General features: G+C 40.5%; 2 protein-coding genes across 6 annotated transcripts in view; one reads left to right on the top strand and one right to left on the bottom strand.

Annotated features, from left to right (window-relative positions):
- Positions 1-3,550: 3,550 nt before the first annotated feature.
- On the top strand, positions 3,551-9,732 carry RPP38 (ribonuclease P/MRP subunit p38). Of its 5 annotated transcripts, none has more exons than XM_006159756.3 (3): positions 3,551-3,570; positions 6,150-6,203; positions 8,131-9,732. In XM_006159756.3, the coding sequence occupies exon 3, from the start codon at positions 8,141-8,143 to the stop codon at positions 8,993-8,995; it is 855 nt and encodes a 284-aa protein (XP_006159818.1). In that variant the 5' UTR covers positions 3,551-3,570; positions 6,150-6,203; positions 8,131-8,140; the 3' UTR covers positions 8,996-9,732. The 5 variants fall into 5 exon arrangements, with proteins under 5 accessions (XP_006159818.1, XP_006159817.1, XP_006159816.1 ...); XM_006159755.3 differs by lacking the exon at positions 3,551-3,570 and adding an exon at positions 4,131-4,336; XM_006159754.3 differs by lacking the exon at positions 3,551-3,570 and adding an exon at positions 4,131-4,406.
- Positions 9,733-11,630: 1,898 nt separating this feature from the next.
- Positions 11,631-22,514, bottom strand: part of NMT2 (N-myristoyltransferase 2) — a 42,258-nt gene continuing 31,374 nt past the window's right edge. The window contains 3 exon segments of the mRNA XM_027776233.1: positions 11,631-13,098; positions 13,286-13,423; positions 15,701-15,868. Of these exon segments, the coding sequence (XP_027632034.1) occupies positions 13,078-13,098; positions 13,286-13,423; positions 15,701-15,868 (327 nt within the window). The 3' untranslated portion in view covers positions 11,631-13,077.

Raw genomic sequence — 22,514 nt, 5'->3', positions numbered from 1 at the left:
AAGAGTGTGGCTGTTGGTCAGATCGGCTGAAGCCAGGCTTTGGGGGCGATGATGTCATCCCCATGACACATTCATCCCTGGACCCTTCATGGTGAGCTCAAATGTGGTTCTCTTGCTCAAACTGAGAATGAAGCTGAGCACTTTTTTTGGTAGTAAAATATACTTATTGATAATATGACGTTGACCATTTTAACATGTATAGTCCAGTGGCATTAAGCACATTCACAATATTTCTTCACCACCACCACTACTTTCAAAATGTTTCATCATCTCAAACAGAAACTATGAAGTCACTAAGCAGTAACTCCATCTGGCTGCCCACTCCAGCCCTTGGTAACTTCTTTCTGTCCCCTTGTTTTTTTGTTTTTTGTTTTTTGTTTTAGAGTTTTTTTGTTATAGGGCACGTGTGCTCACCAGAAAGACAAAGAGAGACAGAGAGACAGAAAGCGAGAAATCACCCCCCCCAAGGGGGATGACCACACGGCAATCCCTTCTCCATTCTCCTCTCAGGATCTTGGACATGCATGCACATACGCCTGGCATGAGTTTAAGCCACTGGGTCCGAGACTGGAACCGCGGTCGACCACATGGGAGTTCAGCGACATAGCCATTAGGCTAACTGCTGGTCCCAACTTCTTTCTGTCTCTGAGTTTGCATTCTAGATATGTTATAAAGTATATTTATCCAATATCTGTCCTCTAGTCAATGGCTTATTTCACTTACTGAAATGTTTGTGAGAGTTAGCCGTATAGTAACATGTATCGGTACTTCGTTCCTTTCTATGGCTGAATAATATTCCCATTGTATGCCAGTATCACATTTTGTTTATCCATTATCTGTTGAGGAGCACATGGATTGTTTCCTTTTGGCTTTTGTAGCTAGTGTTGGAGCGTACATTGGTATACAAGTATCTGTTGGTGTACAAGTATTTGTTGAGTCTCTGCTTTTAATTTTTTTTTAAATTTGTTAGATGGAACATAGGCTTGCCAGAGAGAAAGTGAGAAAGTACCTCTCAGGAGGTTGGCTATGCCACAATCCTTTCTCGTCTATTTTTTTCTCACTTTTAGGATTTTAGGCATACATGCTTATTGTGTTTTTCAAGCTGCTGGGTATGGGATTTGAACCTTAAGGTAGGCCATGTAGAATCCAGCTGCATTAACCACCACACCATTAGCTGGCCTTCTGCTTTCAACACTTTCGAGCATATACCCAGGAGTGGAATTTTAGATCATATGGTAATTTTGTTGAGGTTTTAGAGGAACTAACAAATGGCCTTCCACAACAGGGTCAACATTTACATTCTTACTGGCAGTGTAGGAGGGATCCAGTTTCTCCACATTCTCACCAACACTTGTAAGACACTGGGTATACTCTAAGTATAATAAACAGCCTGCATCTGATTCAGTTCATTTGTTTGGCTCACTGCTTCATCCCTGACACAGGATTCAATGAACACGTTCCTGTAGAAAAAGGAAAGGAAGAAAGGTAAGAGGAAGAGAAGGAAGAGGAGAAATGGTTTCTTCATTTTTACAAATCTAGCACCTAGCACATTGCCGGACAGGACACGTGTTCAATGACAACTCTTGAACTAACAAAGTAGGCTGTTATTTATTTTTCTTCACCTGATACATATATAGGTATTTGTATATAGCTCTATCATTAAAAAAAAAAAAAAGTTTCTTCCATGAGTGAGAGACAGATAGCATCCCCAACTGGATTTTGATGCTATCTTGATCACCCCACCTCCCAGCCTCAGCCTGCCCAGATCATGCACACACTTGTGCCCAGTGTTTTCAGGGTCTTGAGATACAAACCTGGAACCCTTCCATGTGGGTCAGCCTTGCAGTGTTGTGTCACCCCTGCATCACTGTGTAGCCCCACAGATTTCTATCTAAAAGTGCTTCTCAATCAGTTATTCTGCTCATATCACTTCAGAAATAATTGTGATACTTTAACTCATAAAATGTCTATACTGTACATAATCTTAAACATTTAGGGCCTGTTGATGTACCTTTGTGGCACATTGGACCACTTCCTCGTGGCCCATTTTATATCATGTGCACACTTTATTTTGAGCATTGATACCAGCTTTTTAGGATCTATGAAAAATATGAAGTTTAACATCACATCAGGTTAGGTCCCTTTCCGTCGCCCTGCCAAAAAAAAAAAAAAAGGCAAAAAAAAAAAATTACTTGGGATCTAAAACAAAAATTACTGTGGATCTAAAACAGTTTTTATTTATTTATTTTGTGAGAGGTTTCTGCTATAGGGCGCATGCGCTTGCTGGAAAGACAGAGAAACAGAGACAGAAAATGAGAAAGCCACCAGGTCCAGGACTCGAACCACCTCGAACCACGGTCAACTACAGGGGAGTCCAGTAACATAGTCATTATGCTAACTGCTGGTTTTGTTTTTATTTATTTATTTATTTATTTAATTATTATTATTTTTAAAAAAGGTCTATTAAAAATACAGTGCAGGGACCAGCAGATGGTGTAATGGTTACATCACTGGACTCCCACGTAATTGATAGCAGTTTAAGTCCTGGACCTGGTCACTTGAAACAGTGGGCACCTGTGCATGAGAGCCCAAAATCCCGAGGAGAATGGAAGAGAAGGAATTGTGCCATAGTCATATCCCGCCCCCCTGGTGGGGGGGGCTATTTCTTGCTTTCTGTCTCTCTGGTGATCACACACATTCTATAGTAAAATCTTTTTAAAAAAAAATAGAAAAAAAGAGGACAGGGGAACATCCCTAACTAACCTGTGACTATTTTGTTTATTTAAAGTCTTTTCAATTTCTCTTGTAAATCAAACAGTTCTGCCAACACCCCTGCCAATCTTGGACCTATCCCAGATAGCCAAATAGGTGAGCCTGACTGTAGCCTGATCTGAATCTCCACAAAGCACATTGATTTGTTCTGGAACAGGGCTTCTATCTCGTGGGAGACTCCCATTAGTGTGTTTTTGTCATTTTTGTAGTTTGAGTTGAGAATAGGGCTCTTCAACTCTTTCCTCCAGCTTAGGGTACTGCTGCAGGCTCCTGTGTAAGTCTAGAGAACCATTTACTGAAGTTTAGAGTTGACTCCTCAATGCAGTGTCTCACTGCTCATTGTCAGCTGACCTCTGGGACCAAGATGTGGTCCTGTGGGATTATGTGTGCAAGGAGCTGAGATCATATTCATCTTTTTTTTTAAAAAAATATTTATTTATTTATCCACTCATTTATTTTTTAATTTGACCAGAGGGGGGGAGGGGAAGTGCGAAAGCAAGCCACCAGGTCCGGGACATGAACCGTGGTCGGCCATGTGGGAATGTCCAGCACCTTTAACCGCCACGCCACCTGCTGGCCCCAGATCATATTCATCTTGATGTTGTTGTCTTGTAAGTATAAGAAACGGTCTGGATCCAGTTCGGTTCTTTTTCTCCTGAGTTGCCTCATCTATAGATGCGGATTGCTCGCAAGCTGTTGCCTAGGAACGGTGGTTGCGATCTATGATGTAACAATAACACACGCTGAGGAAAGGTCAGAATGCCCGGGAGAATAGGGAGGGGGTATGGGGGTGTGGAGGTGAGTTCTCTTACAGTCTTCTTTGACCAACTTTCTGGCTAAGATTTTAATTTATTTCATCACATGCCCTTCAGCCGAATAAAATAATAATAATGATAAAAATATTTCATACCCGATTGCCTGTAAGTATGTGCTTACCCGTTCCCATTCAAAAATCTTGATTTTCATGGTGCTGCGGGTTCTGCGGGGATTTGATGTAGACAGGTGCATTGGGACCGGAACTTGGGCTTTACGTCCCTAAGGCAGGACAAATGTAGAAAAGCGAGAGAAACTAGAGGCATAAGACATGGAGTAATTGGGTTATAAAGGAGAGGGTGCCATGAAAATCAAGCCGCCCCAGAAGACCAGCTTCTAGGAAACTACCCATCCCCAAGCAACCAGGCCTGCCGCTCACAAAGCGGCATGTTGTCGTGGCAACCGCAGGATCTCGCGAGATAGACATTGCGCCTGCGCACCGCCGCTTTGACGGGGGCGGGGCCGGAGCCGGAGCCGGAGCCGGAACCAGAGCTAGGTGTCTGGATGTTCTATTCACGGTCATAACCTCACTCTTCATGGATGAGTTCTGATTCTGTCGCTTCCGTGCGCGGGCCCTGAGCTGACTTGCTCCATTGAAAGTGACCTAGAGCGGACTGAAGAAACGTGGACTGCTCCTAGCGATTGCTCCCCGCACCACCGCGTTTGGGAGGCGGGGACGGGGGCTCTGCGCACGCGCGGCGCAGGCGCACGTGGAGTCGGCGTTGTCACCTGAGGGTGATCGCGGAATAGCGTGAGTGAGAGTGGGACCCCAACCCTGGTCGGATCCGGCCTGGGACCGGCAGAATCTGAGACCAAAGCAGGTGGGCACTCAGGGTCCCCATGGCTTCCCTTGCCCCTCTCGTTGTGGCCGCAGGACCCCGACTTCCCGGCCTGACCGCCACAGCCCTGGACCAGTGCGTCTTCCTATCTACGCGCCGCGCCTCGCTCAGTTCCTCTCTGGAGTGGGGCATCTTTGGGGCTCTAGGGATACAAAGATATCCTCCACTTCTGTACCTTATCTACTAAACCTAGAGTCATTCCTGATTCCTTTCGCTTTACCCGAGTTGATCACCCCGGCCGGGAGATTTTACCAACTTGTGCCTCTCTCCATCCCCTCTGCGGCACCTCTACTACAGGCCAGTCATCTTTCTCCTGGACTTCTCTGGGAGTCTCTGCTGCTTCGAGTCTTGCAAAAGACCCTCTGGTGCTCGGAATCAAGAATCTTTTTTTTTTTTTAAAGAATTATTTAACTTTAGTTTATTTGCTTATTTATTTCAATTTGGCGAGAGAGAGAGAGAGAGAGAGAGAGAGCGCGAGCAAGCCAGCCACCAGGTCCGGGACTCGAACTGTGATCGTCCATGTGGCCATGTGGGAGGTCCAGCTCCCTTAACCACCACGCCACCTGTCAGCCCAAGAAGAATCTTTCTATAGAGTAGTTCTTACTGGGGCTCCAAGGCTCGCAATAGTCATCACACTCTGGTCCTTACATTCGCTAATATGGTGTCTAACCACTCTTTCTCTAGGATGTCTGACCCAGTGACATTGCATTTTTTACCTTTCTTTTAATGCTGTTCCTCAGGATACACTTCTCTACTTTGTATCCCCTTGGGCAGGTATTCTTCAGATGTAGGCTAAAAAGCCTCTTCCTCCAGGGAATCAGCAGTTAGTGTAATGGCTGTGTCGCTGGATTCCCACGTAGTAGACCGCGGTCCGTGTCCCGGACCCGGTGGCTTAGAACTCACGCCGGGCGCATGTGCATGCGTGCCCAAGATCCGGAGAGGAGAAAGGAGGAGAAGGGAGAATGGAGAAGGGACTGCGGTGTGACCATTCCCCCTGGGGGGTGATTTCTCGCTTTCTGTCTCTCTCTCTGTCTGGCGAGCGCACGCGCCCAATAGCAAAAACCTCTAAAAGAAAAAAAAAAAGCCTCTTCCTCCAGAAGGCCTTCCTTTTCTGACCCCTTCAACTGAATTATGTCTCCTCCACCTCCCCTAGGCGTCCTATAAATCCCTGGCCTTATTGTGTCACACTTTATTACCAGCGGATAGTCTTCCTTAGCGACTAAGAGCACTGAGGCTAGTCATTGTTCTTGCCTTAATATTTAATCTGTATGGTTTGGTGCATCGTGGATAACTCATAAATATTTGTTGAAGTAAGAATGGTGGTTGTGGTCTGAGAGTGGGATGTGGTATTCCATGCAGAGGGGAATAAATGTGTCTAATGACATGGAGGTAAGAAACGAGTGGCCTGGTTAGATAGTGTGTGGTTCAGTGTTGGGTGAAATGTGCACAATGAAGTATTAACATGCACAGTTTGGCAGAAAGAGAAAGTGGTTAGCAGGTGGAGGCCAGAATGTGAAGGGCCTTGAATGTTGCTTTAAGTCTGTACTTGATCCTGTAGGCAGTAGAAGCCTCCCAGATAAAGCTCAGAAGGCTCTCAGCAAGGCCTTCCTATTTTTGTCCCTTTGTCTGAAGCGTAATATTACTTAGCAGTCAGTACTTTTTGGATTATATCACATGAGATGCTGTTGATCTGAATTACTTGGCTCTTCTCATCTCCCCCACCAGATTCTGCAGACAGAAGTGACTGCCTATCTTGATTTCCTTCTGGAGCACATAACTGTATGTATTTATTGACCCTGTGCTGTTCGAATGTGGAGGCATGAACAGACTTGCAGTCTGACAAAAGCTCTCTTGGGTAATTTGTCTTGATTCTCAGCCATTTAGTTCCCTCCTCCTGACCACATATAGCCACTGGCAAGACTTCACTGGAGCTGTGCAGAGATCATGGGGGTGGGGAGGGTGCACACTGTGTCTGGCATGAAGGAAGCTGCTTAGGTAGCAGATATTGAGTGTCTCCAGCATGGGCAGTGCTGACAGGATCAGATCATGACAGGGTTTGCTCTCTCACCCCAAGGAGCTGATTTTTTTTGTGGGAAAGGACTAGGAGAAATACCAGATGCCAACTGAAGTTAGGGGACTAGATCTCAGGGCCTTCCCATGTGTAAAGGCTGCCTACACCATCCTAGGGTGTCTAATTCTCGTTCTGTATCAGATTCATCTGGGTAGCTTTTTGCAAGTGCAGATGCCTGGGTGTATTCCAGATTCCAATTCAGTAGCTATGGGGTGAGAACTATGTTTTTTTAAAGTCCTGAGTTATTTCTGAAGTGTAGCCAGGAGTGAAAAAGTGAAAATAATCTGGATTGTGACTGCTTCCTCACCCATATATTGAGAAATTCTGCAAGAATGTTGTAAGACTGAAATACCAAAAAAAAAAATTACATTTTTTATTTTTTTGCTTTTTGCAATAGGGATTGTGTGCTCACCAGAGACAGTGAGAGGGAAAGTGAGAAGTCACCCCTAGGGGGAATAGCCACATCTCAATCCCTTCTCTAGTCTCCTAGGATTTGAGGCATACATGCACACATGCCTGGGATGATTTTCAAGCTACCAGGTCCAAGACTTGAACCATAATCATCCATGTGGGAATCCAGCACCTTAAGCACCATGTCACTGGCTCCAGTGCTTTATACATTCTGATATACTCTATAGACATATCTGCTCTTCACATCAACTGACAGCCTAGAAATTGAAAGTTAACTGAAGAGCCTTAACTTCCTTTAGTTTTGCTAAGTGGGGCCCCATGATTCTCCACTGAGTCCTAGGAAGAAGGTGAGGAAGAAAATTGAGAATAAAAGGAGTATGCAGTCACCTCTGGGAAGAACAAACAGGTTACATGTGCCCCTTAGTTCAGTGGTATATGTTTTCCCCAATAAAGATCCCTCTTATTTTTCCTTTATGGATTAATATGTTTAGGTTTCATTAAAATATTCCCATTTTTCATGAAATTGCTGACCAGAGCTGATATCATAAAATAACCATAAGAAAGGAGAAGATATGCCTGCATATGTATCAAATATTTTCAGAAGGCTACATGAGAAACTGAGGGCCCAGAGGAGGAAGGAGACTTAGAGAAGAGGACAGGACTCAAATTATAATTTGAAATTTTAAATATGTACAAAGATTACTGTTCTAGTTCTTTAATCACACCTCATTAATTACACATGGGGTCCTTATAGGTGGTGAACTCCATGCAGCAGGAGACAGGGTCTTACTGACTGGGCTTTGGTCCCTGCTCTGGAGGTGTTCTTTGAGTATTTGTTGAATGAATGAATGAGTGGGAACCTAACTAGCAGTCTAGAAAATAGTAGTAAGTCTGTAAGATTAATACCATAAAGCCATAAAAAGATAATTTTGAACAGGTACAAATGGAATATTTTTAATATGTGAAATAAACAAAGGGAATTTCACTATGATTATACTAGTCCAAAACATCCACATACTGCCTGAATAAAGACAAAGTCCTATGAAAAAATATGGGTAAAATTAAAATTAATCTTAAAAGAGAGGTCAAATGTATGATCACCTAACTGGCCCTATGTACTTAGGCTTGCTGTAGTTTATCAAGAATCAGTACAACCAAGATAGTCTTAAGACATGCATTTCTAGCTAACATGAATGTCCATTTTCATTCTGCTTGTCTGTGAAGGATTCTCAAAATGGCCGCAGCTCCTCAAGCAGGGAGGGGATCTATTCGCAAGACAAGGCCTCTCACTGTAAAGACATCCTTGAACAACCCGTATACTATCTGCTGGAGCCCTCTGGAGAGAGAGGATATGCACTTCATATTACAGACGCTTGAAGACAGGTTTAAATCTATCGGACTTAAGAAGATTGAAGATAAGAAGAGAATGAAAAAAACACCTTCTTTAAAAAAACGGAACAGAGAAAAATGCAGCATAACTATTGATATTAGTGAGGATCTGAAGGAGAAAAAAACAGATACCGACCAGCAAGTGTCAGGGTGGACACCTGTGCATGTCAGGAAGCAGCTGGCCATTGGTGTTAATGAAGTTACCAGGGCTCTTGAAAGGAGCGAACTGCTTTTAGTTCTAGTGTGTAAGTCGGTCAAGCCTGCCATCATCACCTCACACCTGATTCAGTTAAGTTTAAGCAGAACTGTCCCTGCTTGTCAGGTTCCCAGGCTCAGTGAGAGAATCGCCCCCGTCATTGGCTTAAAATGTGTTCTAGCCTTGGGGTTCAAAAAGAACACCACTGACTTTGTAGACGAAGTAACAGCTATCATTCCCAGAGTACCCAGTTTAAATGTACCATGGCTTCCAGACAGAATCGAAGATTTCAGGGAAAATTTAGAGATGGAGGAAAGCCAAGACAAAGAAATTTTGGAAACTTCATTTGAAGATCTCTCAAAACATAAGAGAAAGCATGCGGAAAGCCAGCAGGCTTCTGCTGTGGTATTACAGGCCCTTAAAATAAAGAAACTGATCCCAAACCCTAATAAAGTCAGGAAACCACCCAAAGTAAAAAAAGTACTTCGAAGTAATCTTGGATAAACTTGGCATTTCATACAAGTTATAAAAGGTCACCTTGTAAAGGAACTCTGAAATTAATAAAATGAGTTAGATTTACATATATTCTTAGGATCCTGTCTGGTAATGTTCATTTGAAATGAGTAAGACTTCATAATCAGATGGCACAGATAAACTGAAGCCCCAAATCATGGTGTAGAAAATCTTAAAAAATACGCATATCAAAACAAAAGTTTATTGAAACTAATGTTCATGCCTGCATAAATTCACTCCTTTAAAGGCTGGTACAATGCTTATAAGCAAGAACATCTGTATCCTATAACACTTGACATTTTTCAAACTTGGAAAATGTGTCACAGTAAACATGGTTCTAGTTAGTAAGGTAGATGAAACTAGATTGAAGAAGCATTATCGTTTTTAAAGGAAAGATACTAAATGCCAAGCAACATGCTGTTCAGAAACTGTCACTTTTTATTTCATCTCAATTTGACTTTCTTTGTAGGTAGGCTTAGATAAAATCTTGGAAGGAGGACTTGGTATTTTAGAAAAAGCCAGTTAAGATATTCAGTGACAGTTCACCCCTTTACACAATTTGTTTCCCGGGATGTATAAAAAGTATGATGGGGAGGCCAGCTGGTAGGTACAGTGGTAAAACACAACGCTCTTTGAGGCAGTCCCACATGGGAAGGTTTTGCATTCATGGCCAGAGGCTCCTCCCGTGTATGCCCACATGTGTTTACGATCTGGGGCTGGCTGAGGCCAGTGGTGGAGTGTGGCATCAGGACCTTAATGAGGGCATACTTTCATTTCTCACAGAAGAGAGAAAACTTTTTACCGAGAGGTTGTGTGCACTTGCCAGACAGAAAGCATTCCCCACAATCTGTTCTCCATTTATCTGTCCTGTCAGGTAGGCAAGCATGCACACACACCTGGCATGTTCCTTAAACTGCTGGGGCTTAGATTCGAACTGCAGTCAACCATGTGGAATCCAGCTCCTTCAACTGGTAGGCTACAAAGCAGACCCTAAACTTTTTTTTTTTTTAAGTATGGTAATTAGGTAAATGTGGCAAGAGGAGAATAAAAATGAGGAGCTTGGATACTCAAAGGTGAGTGCAATGACAGCGGACATTCAGGTTAGAAAATGAAGTGTAATTAATACTTGAAGGTAAATAGTGCTGTAAGGTGCATGTGCTTGCCAGAGAGACAGAGACAGGGAGACAGAAAGCAAGAAATTAACCCTGGGGGGAATGGCCATGCCATAATCCCTCCTCTTCCATTCTCTTCACAGAATCTCGGGCATGCACGCACATGCACCCAGCATGAGTTTTAAGCCACAGGGTCTGGGACTCAAAACTGGTTGACTACGTGGGAGTCCAGCAACATAACCATTATGCCACCTGCTGGTCTCAAAAAGTCACTTTCTGTAATTTAGAGGGACAGTATTAGGTTACAAAAAATTTTTCTCACCCTATAAATTCTGGTCAATTCATAGATTATGCCACTTCTGTTCATTAAAACTTAGTGCCAACTTTGTTAAAAAAAACCAAAAAACCTCATGGAAGGAATAGAGTATTTTCTTTACAAAATGCAGGGTAAAGTAATTTATTTTAATCTATAAGATATTGAAATACTAAATGTCAAGCAATATATTATATTTAAATTTAGTTTTTTTTTTTCTTTTTGAGAGATTTTTGCTATAGGGCATGTGTGCTCTGCAGAAAGACAGAGAGAGACAGAAAGCAAGAAATCGTCCCCAAGGAGGGATGGCTAACATTGCAACCCTTTTCCTCCATTCTCTCAGGACCTTGGACACACACACACACACACACACACACACACACACACACACCTGGCGTGAGTTTAAACTGCCGGGTATGGGACTCGAACCGTGGTAGACTACATGGGTGTCCAGTGATACAGCCACTACGCCAACTGCTGGTCCCCTAAATTTAGTTTTAATCCACCTTAAATGAACAATTCTGATTATCTTTTTAAAATGTTCATTGGTAATCTGCTTAAATATAAAGATGTGAATTTACTTATTAAGTACTATATTTAAAAGTGATTTTCTATAAAATAACTAACTGGAGTTATGCAAATGAATCTTTAAAGGAACAGTGTAACACTTTCATCATGAAATAAATTATGAGAAAATTTCTGACTGGCAATTCTGCATTTATTTGAAGCCTACTTTTTTGTGCTATAAAAATAAATGGGATGTAAGTTCCTAACTAGAGCCTCAACTCCAGATAAGTCAAAATCTTGGTTAGTTAATGCTGGGGTCTCAAAAATGTTCCATTGAATTGGTCAATTTTACTTCTTAAAGTCCTCCTGTTATAAAACAATGGTAATGCTGCTGAGTTTGAATCATCTGAAACGAGAAGTATTCCAAAACAGCTGGTCCTGGTCGTGCACTACTGTGGGGCCCAGGTGTCCCCTCTAGTGCTAGTCTCAGGCATGTAGCTGTGTGCTGGTCTTTAGGATACGGCAAGCTATAGAAAGTAGTGTTGTAAATGTTGGTGTAAATCAGCGTTGACAAACCGGAAAGGGCTAGGCAGTAAATATTTCAGGCTTTGCAGGCTACAGGGTCTGACAACAGCTCAATTTGCCCTCATAGGTAGTGAAGCAGCCACAGGCAACACCTGAACAAAAATGTGGCTGTGTTCCAATAAGACTTTATTTATGGATACTGAAATCTGAATTTTGTACATCTTTTCACACATCACAAAAATGTTATTGACTCCCCCCACCCATTCAAAAAAATAAAGATTATTCTTAGCTTGTGGACTGTATAAAACAGGTGACGGGTTGGATTTAGTCATGGGTCATAGTTTGGTGGCCTCTCTGTGGCATTAGATGTGATTGGCTTCGTTAGCCTACTTATAACGTGAAGGAATGCCATCATGTTGTCTACATAATTAACTTTCTGGACTGAACAGCCTAGGCACTGGTACAGTAAAGGCAGGAAGAACTATCTACTTTGTGGTATTTGAGTCAAGGCCTGTCTCTGTGGCCTCATTTGGCGTCTTATTTTTCCCTCAGGTTATTATTGGCAGTATATACACATCATAAACTATGTACACCATGAAACCTTGTTTTTCAAAATCTAGATAAAAACGCCATCAGTAATAAAATTATGAACACTTATTTACAAATAAGACATTTTCCAATAGCATGACAGTTTTCATGATAAATTAAAGTCAGTGTAAAGAATATGTGCAATTTTGCATAAGAAAAACATTCAAACTATCAAAGTCCTGATAGCACTAATAAATCCCACCGGGCATCTCTTTTGACTTTAGAGCTTTTATTCCCTTTTCCTCATACACCCTTGATGTTGCTGAGAGGAAACTGAAGTTTGTGCAGCAGCAGCAAAGTCTAGTCAGTCACGGGGGTATGCACTTTCAGATCGCACACCTGTCTACATAATAAAACTGCTTTGAAACAATCCGCTGACCTGTTGAAGATCAAAGTACAAATACGCATGTCTATTGATTTGGCAACTTTGCTGATGGAGAAACTAATGTACTAATTGCCAGTACATTTTTATAATCGCTCCACACTTAAACATTCATCCCTTGTCATTCAGTTATGGAAGTGTTGTTGACTCCAAAAATGTGCCCAATGATACCATCTAAGATGATGTAAGGAAAACTTCTCCAAGTGGATCCTTCATTCTGTTACATGGACAAGTATACCACCACTTAACAGATAGAAATGCAGCAGTTTATCTTCACACAATGGCAAAGATTTTCTGACACGATTCTTGACTTTAGAACACAGGAAAACTGTCCCTTTACTAGAGTGGGAAAATACCTTCTCTTCAAGAGATGGCTGAAAAGTTTGAAAATCAGAGGAATGTTCTCTGTACCCTTTCATCCCTCTCACAAATGGGCAGACAGTGAAAAAAAAAAAGATAAAATTCCTAACTAGAAATATGTACTATTGGCCACACAGGAAGCTTTTTCGTTTCTGATTGTTACCAACTGCTTCAATTTCACTTAAGTTGTGCTTTTTTATTCTTCTTTGGAATGGCAGTTCCAGGAATCATTAAATAGAATACTAGTAAATGATGATACCAGAGTTGTAGAAATAAAAATACTCATCTACTGTAGTACAAGTCCAACCTAAAGGGAGGGAAGAAATGGAACAGTAAGAACATGTGAGGAAAGTTAAGCTATAATACAGTATCATAGACCTGTATTTAGAAAGCTACACACACACACAAAACTCCTCTTAATCCTAAGAGAAGCAAGTGTAGGATTGTCTAGGTAAATATACTGAGTTTACAAAAGCTATATCAACTTGGCTTACCTTTTCAGATTCTGTTCCTGGACACCTCCAGTTGTATAAGTAATACTGCAAATTGCCATCTCCTATACCAAACTTGAGTTTTTCCAAGAATGTCTTATTTTCCATCAAATCTAGTGCATTGAATACGTCAAATCCTTTCTGCCAATGTAAAAAGGATTTGAAAGTTAAAACACCGAAGGACTCTAGAGGGTTTTCTATATTATGTATTTTAGGATAACATTTAATTCCTCTACTAACTGCTGAAATATGCATTTATAATAGGGCTTAATGTCTGCAGTGTAGAGGATAGGATAAGAATGCCATTCAAATCTAGTAAAACCAGCGGTGAATCTGATGGAGTCAGCAAGATAATTCAGAAATGCTGAATCAAAAATGTGGTATGCTGGCTGGCACTGTCATAAAATAACATATTAAGATTTCAGAGAGCTGGCCCTACAGTACAGTAAAGTGCTGTGATTTGGGAGCCAGATCCGCACAAGTCCTGACCTGACAGTTTGACTGAAACGTGCCAGGTGCATGTGTATGCATATCCAAAATCCTGATGGGATGAGAAATGGAGGAAAGGGGACTGCAGTATGGTCACACACCATTAGGAAGTATTTTAATAATAATAATAATAATAATTAAAAATTAAACAAAACAAGATTTTAAAAAATCTGAATCTGGTTTTAGAAGGGAAGTTGTCTAGATGGTTCCATGTCCAGGATTATAACTTACTAGCCTTTCTAATCCTGCCTTAACTGAAGCCATCTCCAAGGAACCAAAGTTATAAACACTTTAAATAATATGTTTGTCTTAGGGTGATACTGGGAAATAAATTTAGTAAAATTTTAACAGTAAAAATAAAAATGTTTTCAAATGTTAGATAGTACTATGCAAACTATGAAAAAGAAAAAACACCTACATTTTTATTTCTCAGGGTTTTGACCTTAACTTACTATTGGCCATTTTTTGGAAATAGCTGAATTAACAGTTGATCTGAGGATAAATGTTTAATGTTTTTGGAGAGATTTCTGCTACAGGGTGCATGAACTCACTGGAGACACAGAGACAGACAGAAAGGAAGAAATCACTCCTTGGGGGGAATGGCCATGCTGCAATCCCTTCTCCATTATCTTCTTGGGATTTGGGGGACACACGCATGCACGCCCAATATGAGTTTCAAGCCACTGGGTCCAGGATTTAAACAATGGTCAATCATGTGGCAGTCTAGTACCTTAACCACTACACCATCTGCCAACCCCAAGGATAAATTTTTAGAAAGATATTTAAAAAAAAATTTGTTGTAGGGCATGTGTGTTTACTGTGGACAAACAGAGAAACAGAGAAAGAAAAGCACTCTCCACTGGAAAAGGCCACATTGCAGTCCCCTTTCCATTCTCCTCTCAGGATTTTAGGCATGCATATGTATGCTTCCATTTCAAGCCGCTGGTAGTCTAGGACTATAACCATGCAGTTAGCCACGTGGGATCCAACTGCCTTTACCACTGTATCACCAGCTAACCCCCAGAAACAATGTCTTCAATGATCAAATTCTAAAGAAATGCAAGAAAGACACTCTGATGTGCTATTTCTGATGAATAATTTTTCCCATGTTTAACACATATCATCAAAATATGTCTTTCAGGGGCCAGCAAGTAGCTGGTGATTAAGACACTGGACTCCCACATGGCTGACCATGCTCTGAAACCTGGACCCAGCAGCATGAAAATCACACCAGTGCCCAAAATCTCAAGAGGAGAATGGGGAAGGGACTGTGGTAGGGCCATCCTTATGGGAGGTGATTTCTTACTTTCCATCTGTCTGTCTCTCTCTGCCCATCTCCAGTAAGCCCATATGCCCTTATGTCAAAAAACCTTAAAAAAAAAAAAAGCTGACTTAAATTTCCTTTTAAAGGAAAAAAATATTTTTTTTGTAACAAGAATGTAATAATTATCCTAACTCCTAAACAGGGGAAATAATAGAAAAATAACAGATATAGTAAGGTACATTTTAAAATTAATTCCTTTAATTTTAAATACTTTTATTCAGAGAATATTTAGTTGAATCCAAAATTTATTGCTGTTAACTATTCATTCAACAAAAGTATTTACTCTTGTATTTTCCTCACATTATGGGATCATATCTTTTTCTTGCATTCTTTGTAGGCTTTATATATCCTTCTAGAAGAGTTATAAGCTTCTAATTTACACAAAGTCTTTTTTGTTAAGTTATGAGATGATTAATCATGAAAATAGTTCCTAAAGTTTTAGAAGAAAATTAACAAAATTCTTCCTTTGATTTATGGTCAATAGTAATAAAAACAAAAACAATAAACTCCCATGAATTCCACCAGTGTGGAAGAAAATACAGTGATATGTCCCACATACTTTGATACCTATTTGAAAAGCACATGGCGCACGGCACTCTGCTTACCAATTTGGCTATAATGAGTGCATCATTCATGAGCTCCAGCAGGGGCGTCTCAGTGTGGATGTTGTAGAAGGAGTACGCAGCTTTGAGGCTCTTGTGAGCGGGATGGTGCATGACTGTCGACGGGAGAGTGTAGAAGCTCAGGAAGTCCGTCAGTTTACCACTTGCGCTCTGAAGGACAAAAGTGCTATTAGGTATCTCCTTGAACAAACCGCATCCACACATGTAAGATGTGGTCTCTGACATGGCCTATGACTTTCTGCTAGGACAGACAGCAACAAGCCATCTTTCTTTTCTTGGCAGTCCAACTTGGAGGCCCTGCTGTTACGTTATAGAGGCCAAAAAGGATACAAAGTTGGGACTTCAGCTTAAGTGCCAGTTGATGGTTTCCATAAAGTTTTTAAGAAGTATAATGTCCTATAAAGCAAACTTCCCTCAGGGTAATGAGTCGGTTCTCTAAACTTATGGAACAGTGATAAAAGCAGATTGATTGATTTTTGCAGAGATAAGAGTTCTAAGGATTAGAAAACTGCCTATCTACAGTTTTCTTAGTACAGGGTATGAATTTTATCGGCTTAAAGTGAAGTTGGGTAGAAGTTGTCTTTTAGAAGCTTAAAAAAAGTTTATTTCTTTTGTGAGTGAGCGAGTGAGCGAGCGAGAGATTCTCCTAACAGGGTCTTCACACTGTGATCCACTCCCAGCCTCAGTCAGCCAGGATCATGGGCACACACCCTGGTGTGTACAGGGGGGCCCTGATTGTGAACCCACGACCTTCCCATGTGGGTCCAGCTGTGCTTACTGCTGTGCCACCACCTGGCCTTTAGAGGCTTTTGAAAGGTCTTAGTACTGTACCAAAATATATGTATGTAACTAGGAAATTATTACATCTATCAAAAATAGAAAGGAATCCAATGGATGATATTCATTTCATCATTGACAAACCATTCAATACAAGAAATTAGCTAGTAACATTTGGGTTATTTTAATTAGCCATGGTGACCTCGCAGCCTTTTGGAATGGGCTGTTTGAAACTGTATGGCTGAGAAGGCTAAACTATATGCAGTTGCTAGTATTACTTTCAGCAGAAAGAAAATTCTAGAAGAATTCATTATCTCGTTTGTCAGTTCTTCTGTACTTAATAAATCTTTTTTTTCAGATATTAAGAAATGAAAGGAGTTAATCTACAGTGATCCTTCTATTGCTGTTTTAGCAGCTCAGTGTTAGAGATGAATTCAAGACAGAAACATACAGGTTTAAAAAGGATTTTAGATTCTCCTACAAACTTGTCAATGTCAATGACATGCTAAAGTTATTGAAGGTACTAGTAGAACCTGATTAGGTTCCCTGCCCCTTTTTAAATCTGTGTTCTAGAAAATTGGTTCTTCGTATGTGCACTGATTATGAAATTACTATACCAGAATTACTACCCAACTTTTGAGAAAACAGTGGGTTAGTTATCACCTTTGGTGCCTCCTATTGTCCCTCACATCCAATCAATTATAAAGACTGATTAATAAAAAAAAAATAGAAACTATCCACAAAGAGTAATATGTCTAGGTGGTTTACTGTCAACCTCTTCTAAGTTTCTGGAAGCAAATCATCCCTCTATTATATAAATCATTTCAGACAGGGCTAGCCTGTAACCTAATGCTTAAGGGAGTCAGACCCCATATGGCCAAACATGTAGTTCAAGACCTGGGAGCTTGAAAAACATGCTGGGTGGTATGTGTGTGTGTGTGCGCGCACGTGTGCATGCGTACGTGCACCTAAAATCTAGCAGAATGGGAAAAAGAGAAGGGGTTGTGGCACAACCAGGCCCCATTGGGGGATGCTTTGGCCCTCTTTTTTTCTCTGGCTGATGAATGCATGAGTTCTCTGGCAAATTAAAAAAAAGAAAGAAAGAGAAAAAGAAAACTTCCCAGAAAAAAGAGAGGGCATACTCAACTCATTAGTCTAAGTCTGATTATCAAAAATAGGACAAAGACAATAATAAGGGGAAATTAAAGGCTGTCTTCAGTCATGAGTATAGATGAGGATCCTACATTTAGCAAACTAAATTAAACGTATGTATGTGTATAAATAAAATATGATGTGATTACATGGGAATTAAACAAGAAATGTAAAAATTGGTGCTCTATCTGACTAACAATTTAAACACATCATTTCAACAGATGCAGAAAAAGCATGAAATGGAATCCGGTGCCAATACATGGTTAAAAGTTCTCAATAAGCGGGGGACAGAAGACAGCTTTTACAATTTTATAAATGCATTTATAAGAAACTTAGAGCTAGCATCACACAAAACAGAGCTATACTGAATAATCTCCCTCTGGTCGTTTTAACACGTCAAGGGTGGCCACACTCTAATTCTATTCAACATTATACTGGTGGCCTGATGCAGTAAGGCAAGAAAAACAAAAGTCAAGAAAAAATAAAGATGTCTTCTTTAGAGTGTCATGACATCCTAAGAAAACTTCCAGGGTCACCAGGTAGTGTGGAGGTTAAGGTGCTTGGTCCCATGTAGCTGACTTGTAGTTTGAGTTCTGGACCTGGCAGATTGAAAATCACACTGGGTGCTGTGCGTGCATGCCCAAAATCCCAAAAGGAGAATGGAGAGGAGACTGTGGTGTGGCCATCCCCTTGAAGGGTGATTTCTCACTTCTCTCTCTCTCTCTCTTTCACTAGTGCATGCACCCTATAGCAAAAACTGAAAACAAAAAATAAACAAAAAAAATTTTTTTTATCTACTAGAATATGTAAATCTATCAAGAACAATGTACAAAATGTACAAAAATCCTTAATATTTATATATACTAAAATAAAGCAAATGTAAATGAATAAATAAAATACAAATTACAATAGCACAAATAACATGAAATATTTAGGAATAAATTTAATAAAAGCTGTGCAAGACCTCCCCACCTAAAACTACAAAATACTATTAATAGTAAGAAAAATTAAAGACCCAAGTAAATGGAAAATTATTCAGTGTCAATGGGTTGGATATCTTGGTATCGTTTTTTTTTTTTTTTTTCTAGAGAGATTTTTGCTATAGTGTGTGTGTGCTCACTGAAGAGACAGAGAGAGAAAGTAAAAAATCACCTGCTGGGGGGATGGCCATGCTGTAATCCCTTCTCTTCCATTCTCCTCTTGGGATCTTGGGCATGCACGCACAAGCGCCTGGTGTGAGTTTTAAGTCACCAGGTCTGGGACTGAACCATGGCTGACCACATGGGAGTCCAGTGATGTCACCATTACACCATCTGTTGGTCCCTATCTGGGTATTATTAAGATTTACTCCCCTAAAACTAATCTAAAAATTCAATGTAATCCCAATCAAAGTTCTAGAAGGCTTTTGTGGCACAATCAGACCAGTTGATTCCACAATTTATATGGAAATACAAAGGACCAAACAATTTTGACAACAGCACATTTGGAAGACTTATACTACCTTATTTCAAGACTTATTTTAAGAGGCCAGCAGGTGGCACAGTGGTTAAGGTGGCTAAACTTTTCTATGGACAACCATGATTTGAGTCTTGGACCTGGCAGCTTGAAAAATCACATTGGGCACATACACATGCATACCTAAGAGGAAAAGGGGCTATGGTGTGGCATCCCCCTGGGGGGGGGGGTGATTCTTACTTTCCCTTTCTCTGCCAGTAAATTGAACTTCATCAGAATTAAAATCTTATCAAAAAGTATCATTAAGAAAATTAAAATGTAAGCCACAGACTGAGAGAAAATACTCATTATAAGGAGATGTTAAGATATATAGATATAGGTAATAGAGGTCTCATATCCAGAGAATAAAAATAGTTCTTACAAGAAGATTGGAGAAGACAGTTCAAAAAGAAGACAAATGGTTAAGGTGCTGGATCCCACATGACTAACACCACAGTTTGAGTCCCAGACTTGGCAGCTTAAAAATCATTTTGGGCACATGTGTGTGCATGCCTAAAATTCCAAGAGGACAATGGAGGAGAAGGGACTGTGGTGTGGCCACCCTCTCTTAAGGGTAACTTCTCACTCCCCCCCTTCCCCATCTGGTGAGTGTACATGTCCTATATGGGGAGGCCAATAAACATAAGAAAAGATACTCTATACCATGAGTTATTAGGGAAATAAAAATTAGAATTACATTGAAATGTCTTTCAAATGACTAAAACGAAAAATAAAAAAGACAATATGAAATGATGAGGATATGGAACAATTAATTGATAGAAGTTTTAGTAAAATATATAGTATAACTACTCAAAACTACTGGGAAGTCTCTTAGGAAGTTAGACATGGACCGACCAAATGAAGTTACACATAGACTTAGAACCAAATGAAAAAAATAAGCCACTGATTTAGCAGTTGTATTCATAAGAGACACACCTATAGCAACCCAAATGTCTACCAGCAGGAGAATGGCTAAACAAACTGCATTATAGTCAATACAATGGGCTATTACTCAGCAATAAAAATGAATGAACAACTCTCATAGATATCACATTGAAGGAGATAACCAGACACAAAAGGAGTATGTATTAAATGACTGAATTTATAATGATGAAGTCCTACAACAGATGAAACTAATCTGTAGTGATAGAAGTAAAATCACTTGTTGCCTTAAAAATTATATATACCCTAGGGTAAAAGTTCTCAAAGTGTGGTCTATGAATCCTGTGCTACTTGAGACTTTTTCAGAAATCTGTGTGGTCAAAACTATTTTCATAACAACTCTAAGAAGTTATTTACTTTATCTAGTGTTGACATCTGCACCAGTGGTGCAAAAGTACTGGTGGGTGAAGTGCTGGTGCCTTAGCACAAAACCACAAAACAAGGCAGGGGCACCAGACTGTACAGTGGTCATTCCTTCAACCCCATCCCCTAACAGTTAATGAGAAGTCAGTCTCACTTAAGCATTAAGATTACTAATTTGAGGCTAGCAGGTGATATGGTGGTTAGGGGCACTAGACTCCCACATGGTCAACTACGGTTTGAGTCCTGGATGTACGGATAAAAACTTCTGCTTGAAACATCTAAAGGACTTGAAAGGTGCCTCAAGGACAAGCCCTGTACAATTGCACTATGAAGTGAACTTACCACTTTTCATGGAACACTACCTTCAAAGTAGAACTGCACACCATAATCAATCAGACTTGAAAATGAATGTGGGCTGGCCCCATGGCCTGATGATAAAGGGAAATAGATTCCATGGGGCTGGCCATATGGTTCGAGTCCTGGTGACCAGAAAAATACATGAGGCACGTGTGTGTGTGTGTGTGTGTGTGTGTGTGTGTATTCAAAATCCAAACCGGGAGAGATGGAGGAGAAAGGACGGTGGCATCACCATGTCCCACTGAGGGGTGCTTTCTCCCTCTCCCTCTTCTCTGTCTTGCACATACACCCCCCCCCCGGCCAAAAGAAACAAAAAACAAAAAACAATGAATGATATAAGCCTGTCACTTCAAGGGAAAAACTGGCAGGGTTTGTGGCCACTGATTAGATTTGAGCTTTCGGGTGCAAGTTAAACTTTTAAAAAGCCTACATCCTACACTATGAGCTATACAAAGTCTTCAAAAAGTTCACAGAAAAATACATATTATGAAAAAAACTATGCACAGATTTCAAAATTTTTTTGCACCAAACTAAACCTGTATTTTAATATACTTCCATGAATTTTTTGAGGATTCCTTATATTGTAGACTTTTCTGATGGCAATGGTGGTAATATCGATGAACATGACTTGGTATCATCTAATGAAGTACCAGTATTTGGGAGACCTATCCAGCTCTGTGAACCAGTATTTTTCCAAATGACCAATGTATGATATTACATAACTTATGCAAGTAATAGCTTGTTTATGTGGGTAAAATACTAACTCAAAGGACAAGACAGACAAATGGATTTTAACGTAATAGGGTATAAAAAGTTCACTTGACATGATTTTTGTTTCTCTCTTTTTTTTTTTTTTTAAATTTGTTATGGGATGCATACACTTGTTTTTTTTGAAAGAGAGAGAAAATGAGAAATCACAGGTGGACATGGCCATGCCATATTCCCTTCTCCTTTCAGAATTGTGGGCATGCATACACATGCACCCGGTGTAATTTTTAAGCCATGGGATTTAGAAATTGAACCACTCAGCTGGCCATGTGGGATCCAGTCATCTTAACTTCCACACTGCCTACTGGCCTGACATGATTTTTTAAATAAGAAAATCTCTATAATCAGGATCAGCAGTTGGTATAATGGCTATGTCGCTGGACTCTCATGTAGTTGACTGTGGTTCGAGACCCAGGTCTAGTGACTTAAACTCACACCAGGCGTGTGTGCGTGCACACCCAAGATCCTGAGAGGAGAATGGAGGAGAAGGGATTGTGGCGTGGCCATCCCCCCGGGGGTGATTTCTCACTTTCTGTCTCTCTGTCTCTGTCTTTCTGGAGAGCGCATGCGCCCTATAGCAAAAACCTCTCAAAAAAAATCTATAATCATCTGAAAAGACTATTAAAATACATGTTCTTTTCCATATCTTCAATATTTCATGTTAAATATTTTCTTTATATATTTCAACTAAAACAATATATCACAACAGACTGAATGCAAAAGCAACAATGAGTAAGCTAGTTGTCTACTATTAAGTTGAGACTTTAAAGAGATTTGCAAAAATGTGGGAACCGCAGTTAGCGTAATGGGTATGTTGCTGGACTCCCACGTAGTAGACCACAGTTCACGTCCCAGACCCAGTGGCTTAGAACTCACACCGGGCATGTGTGCATGCATGCCCAAGATCCCAAGAGGAGAATGGAGGAGAAGGGATTGCGGCGTG

This window comes from Tupaia chinensis, unplaced genomic scaffold (assembly GCF_000334495.1).
Source record: "Tupaia chinensis unplaced genomic scaffold, TupChi_1.0 Scaffold000647_1, whole genome shotgun sequence".
Lineage (NCBI taxonomy): Eukaryota > Metazoa > Chordata > Mammalia > Scandentia > Tupaiidae > Tupaia > Tupaia belangeri.
This window is presented reverse-complemented; position numbering and strand designations above follow the sequence as displayed.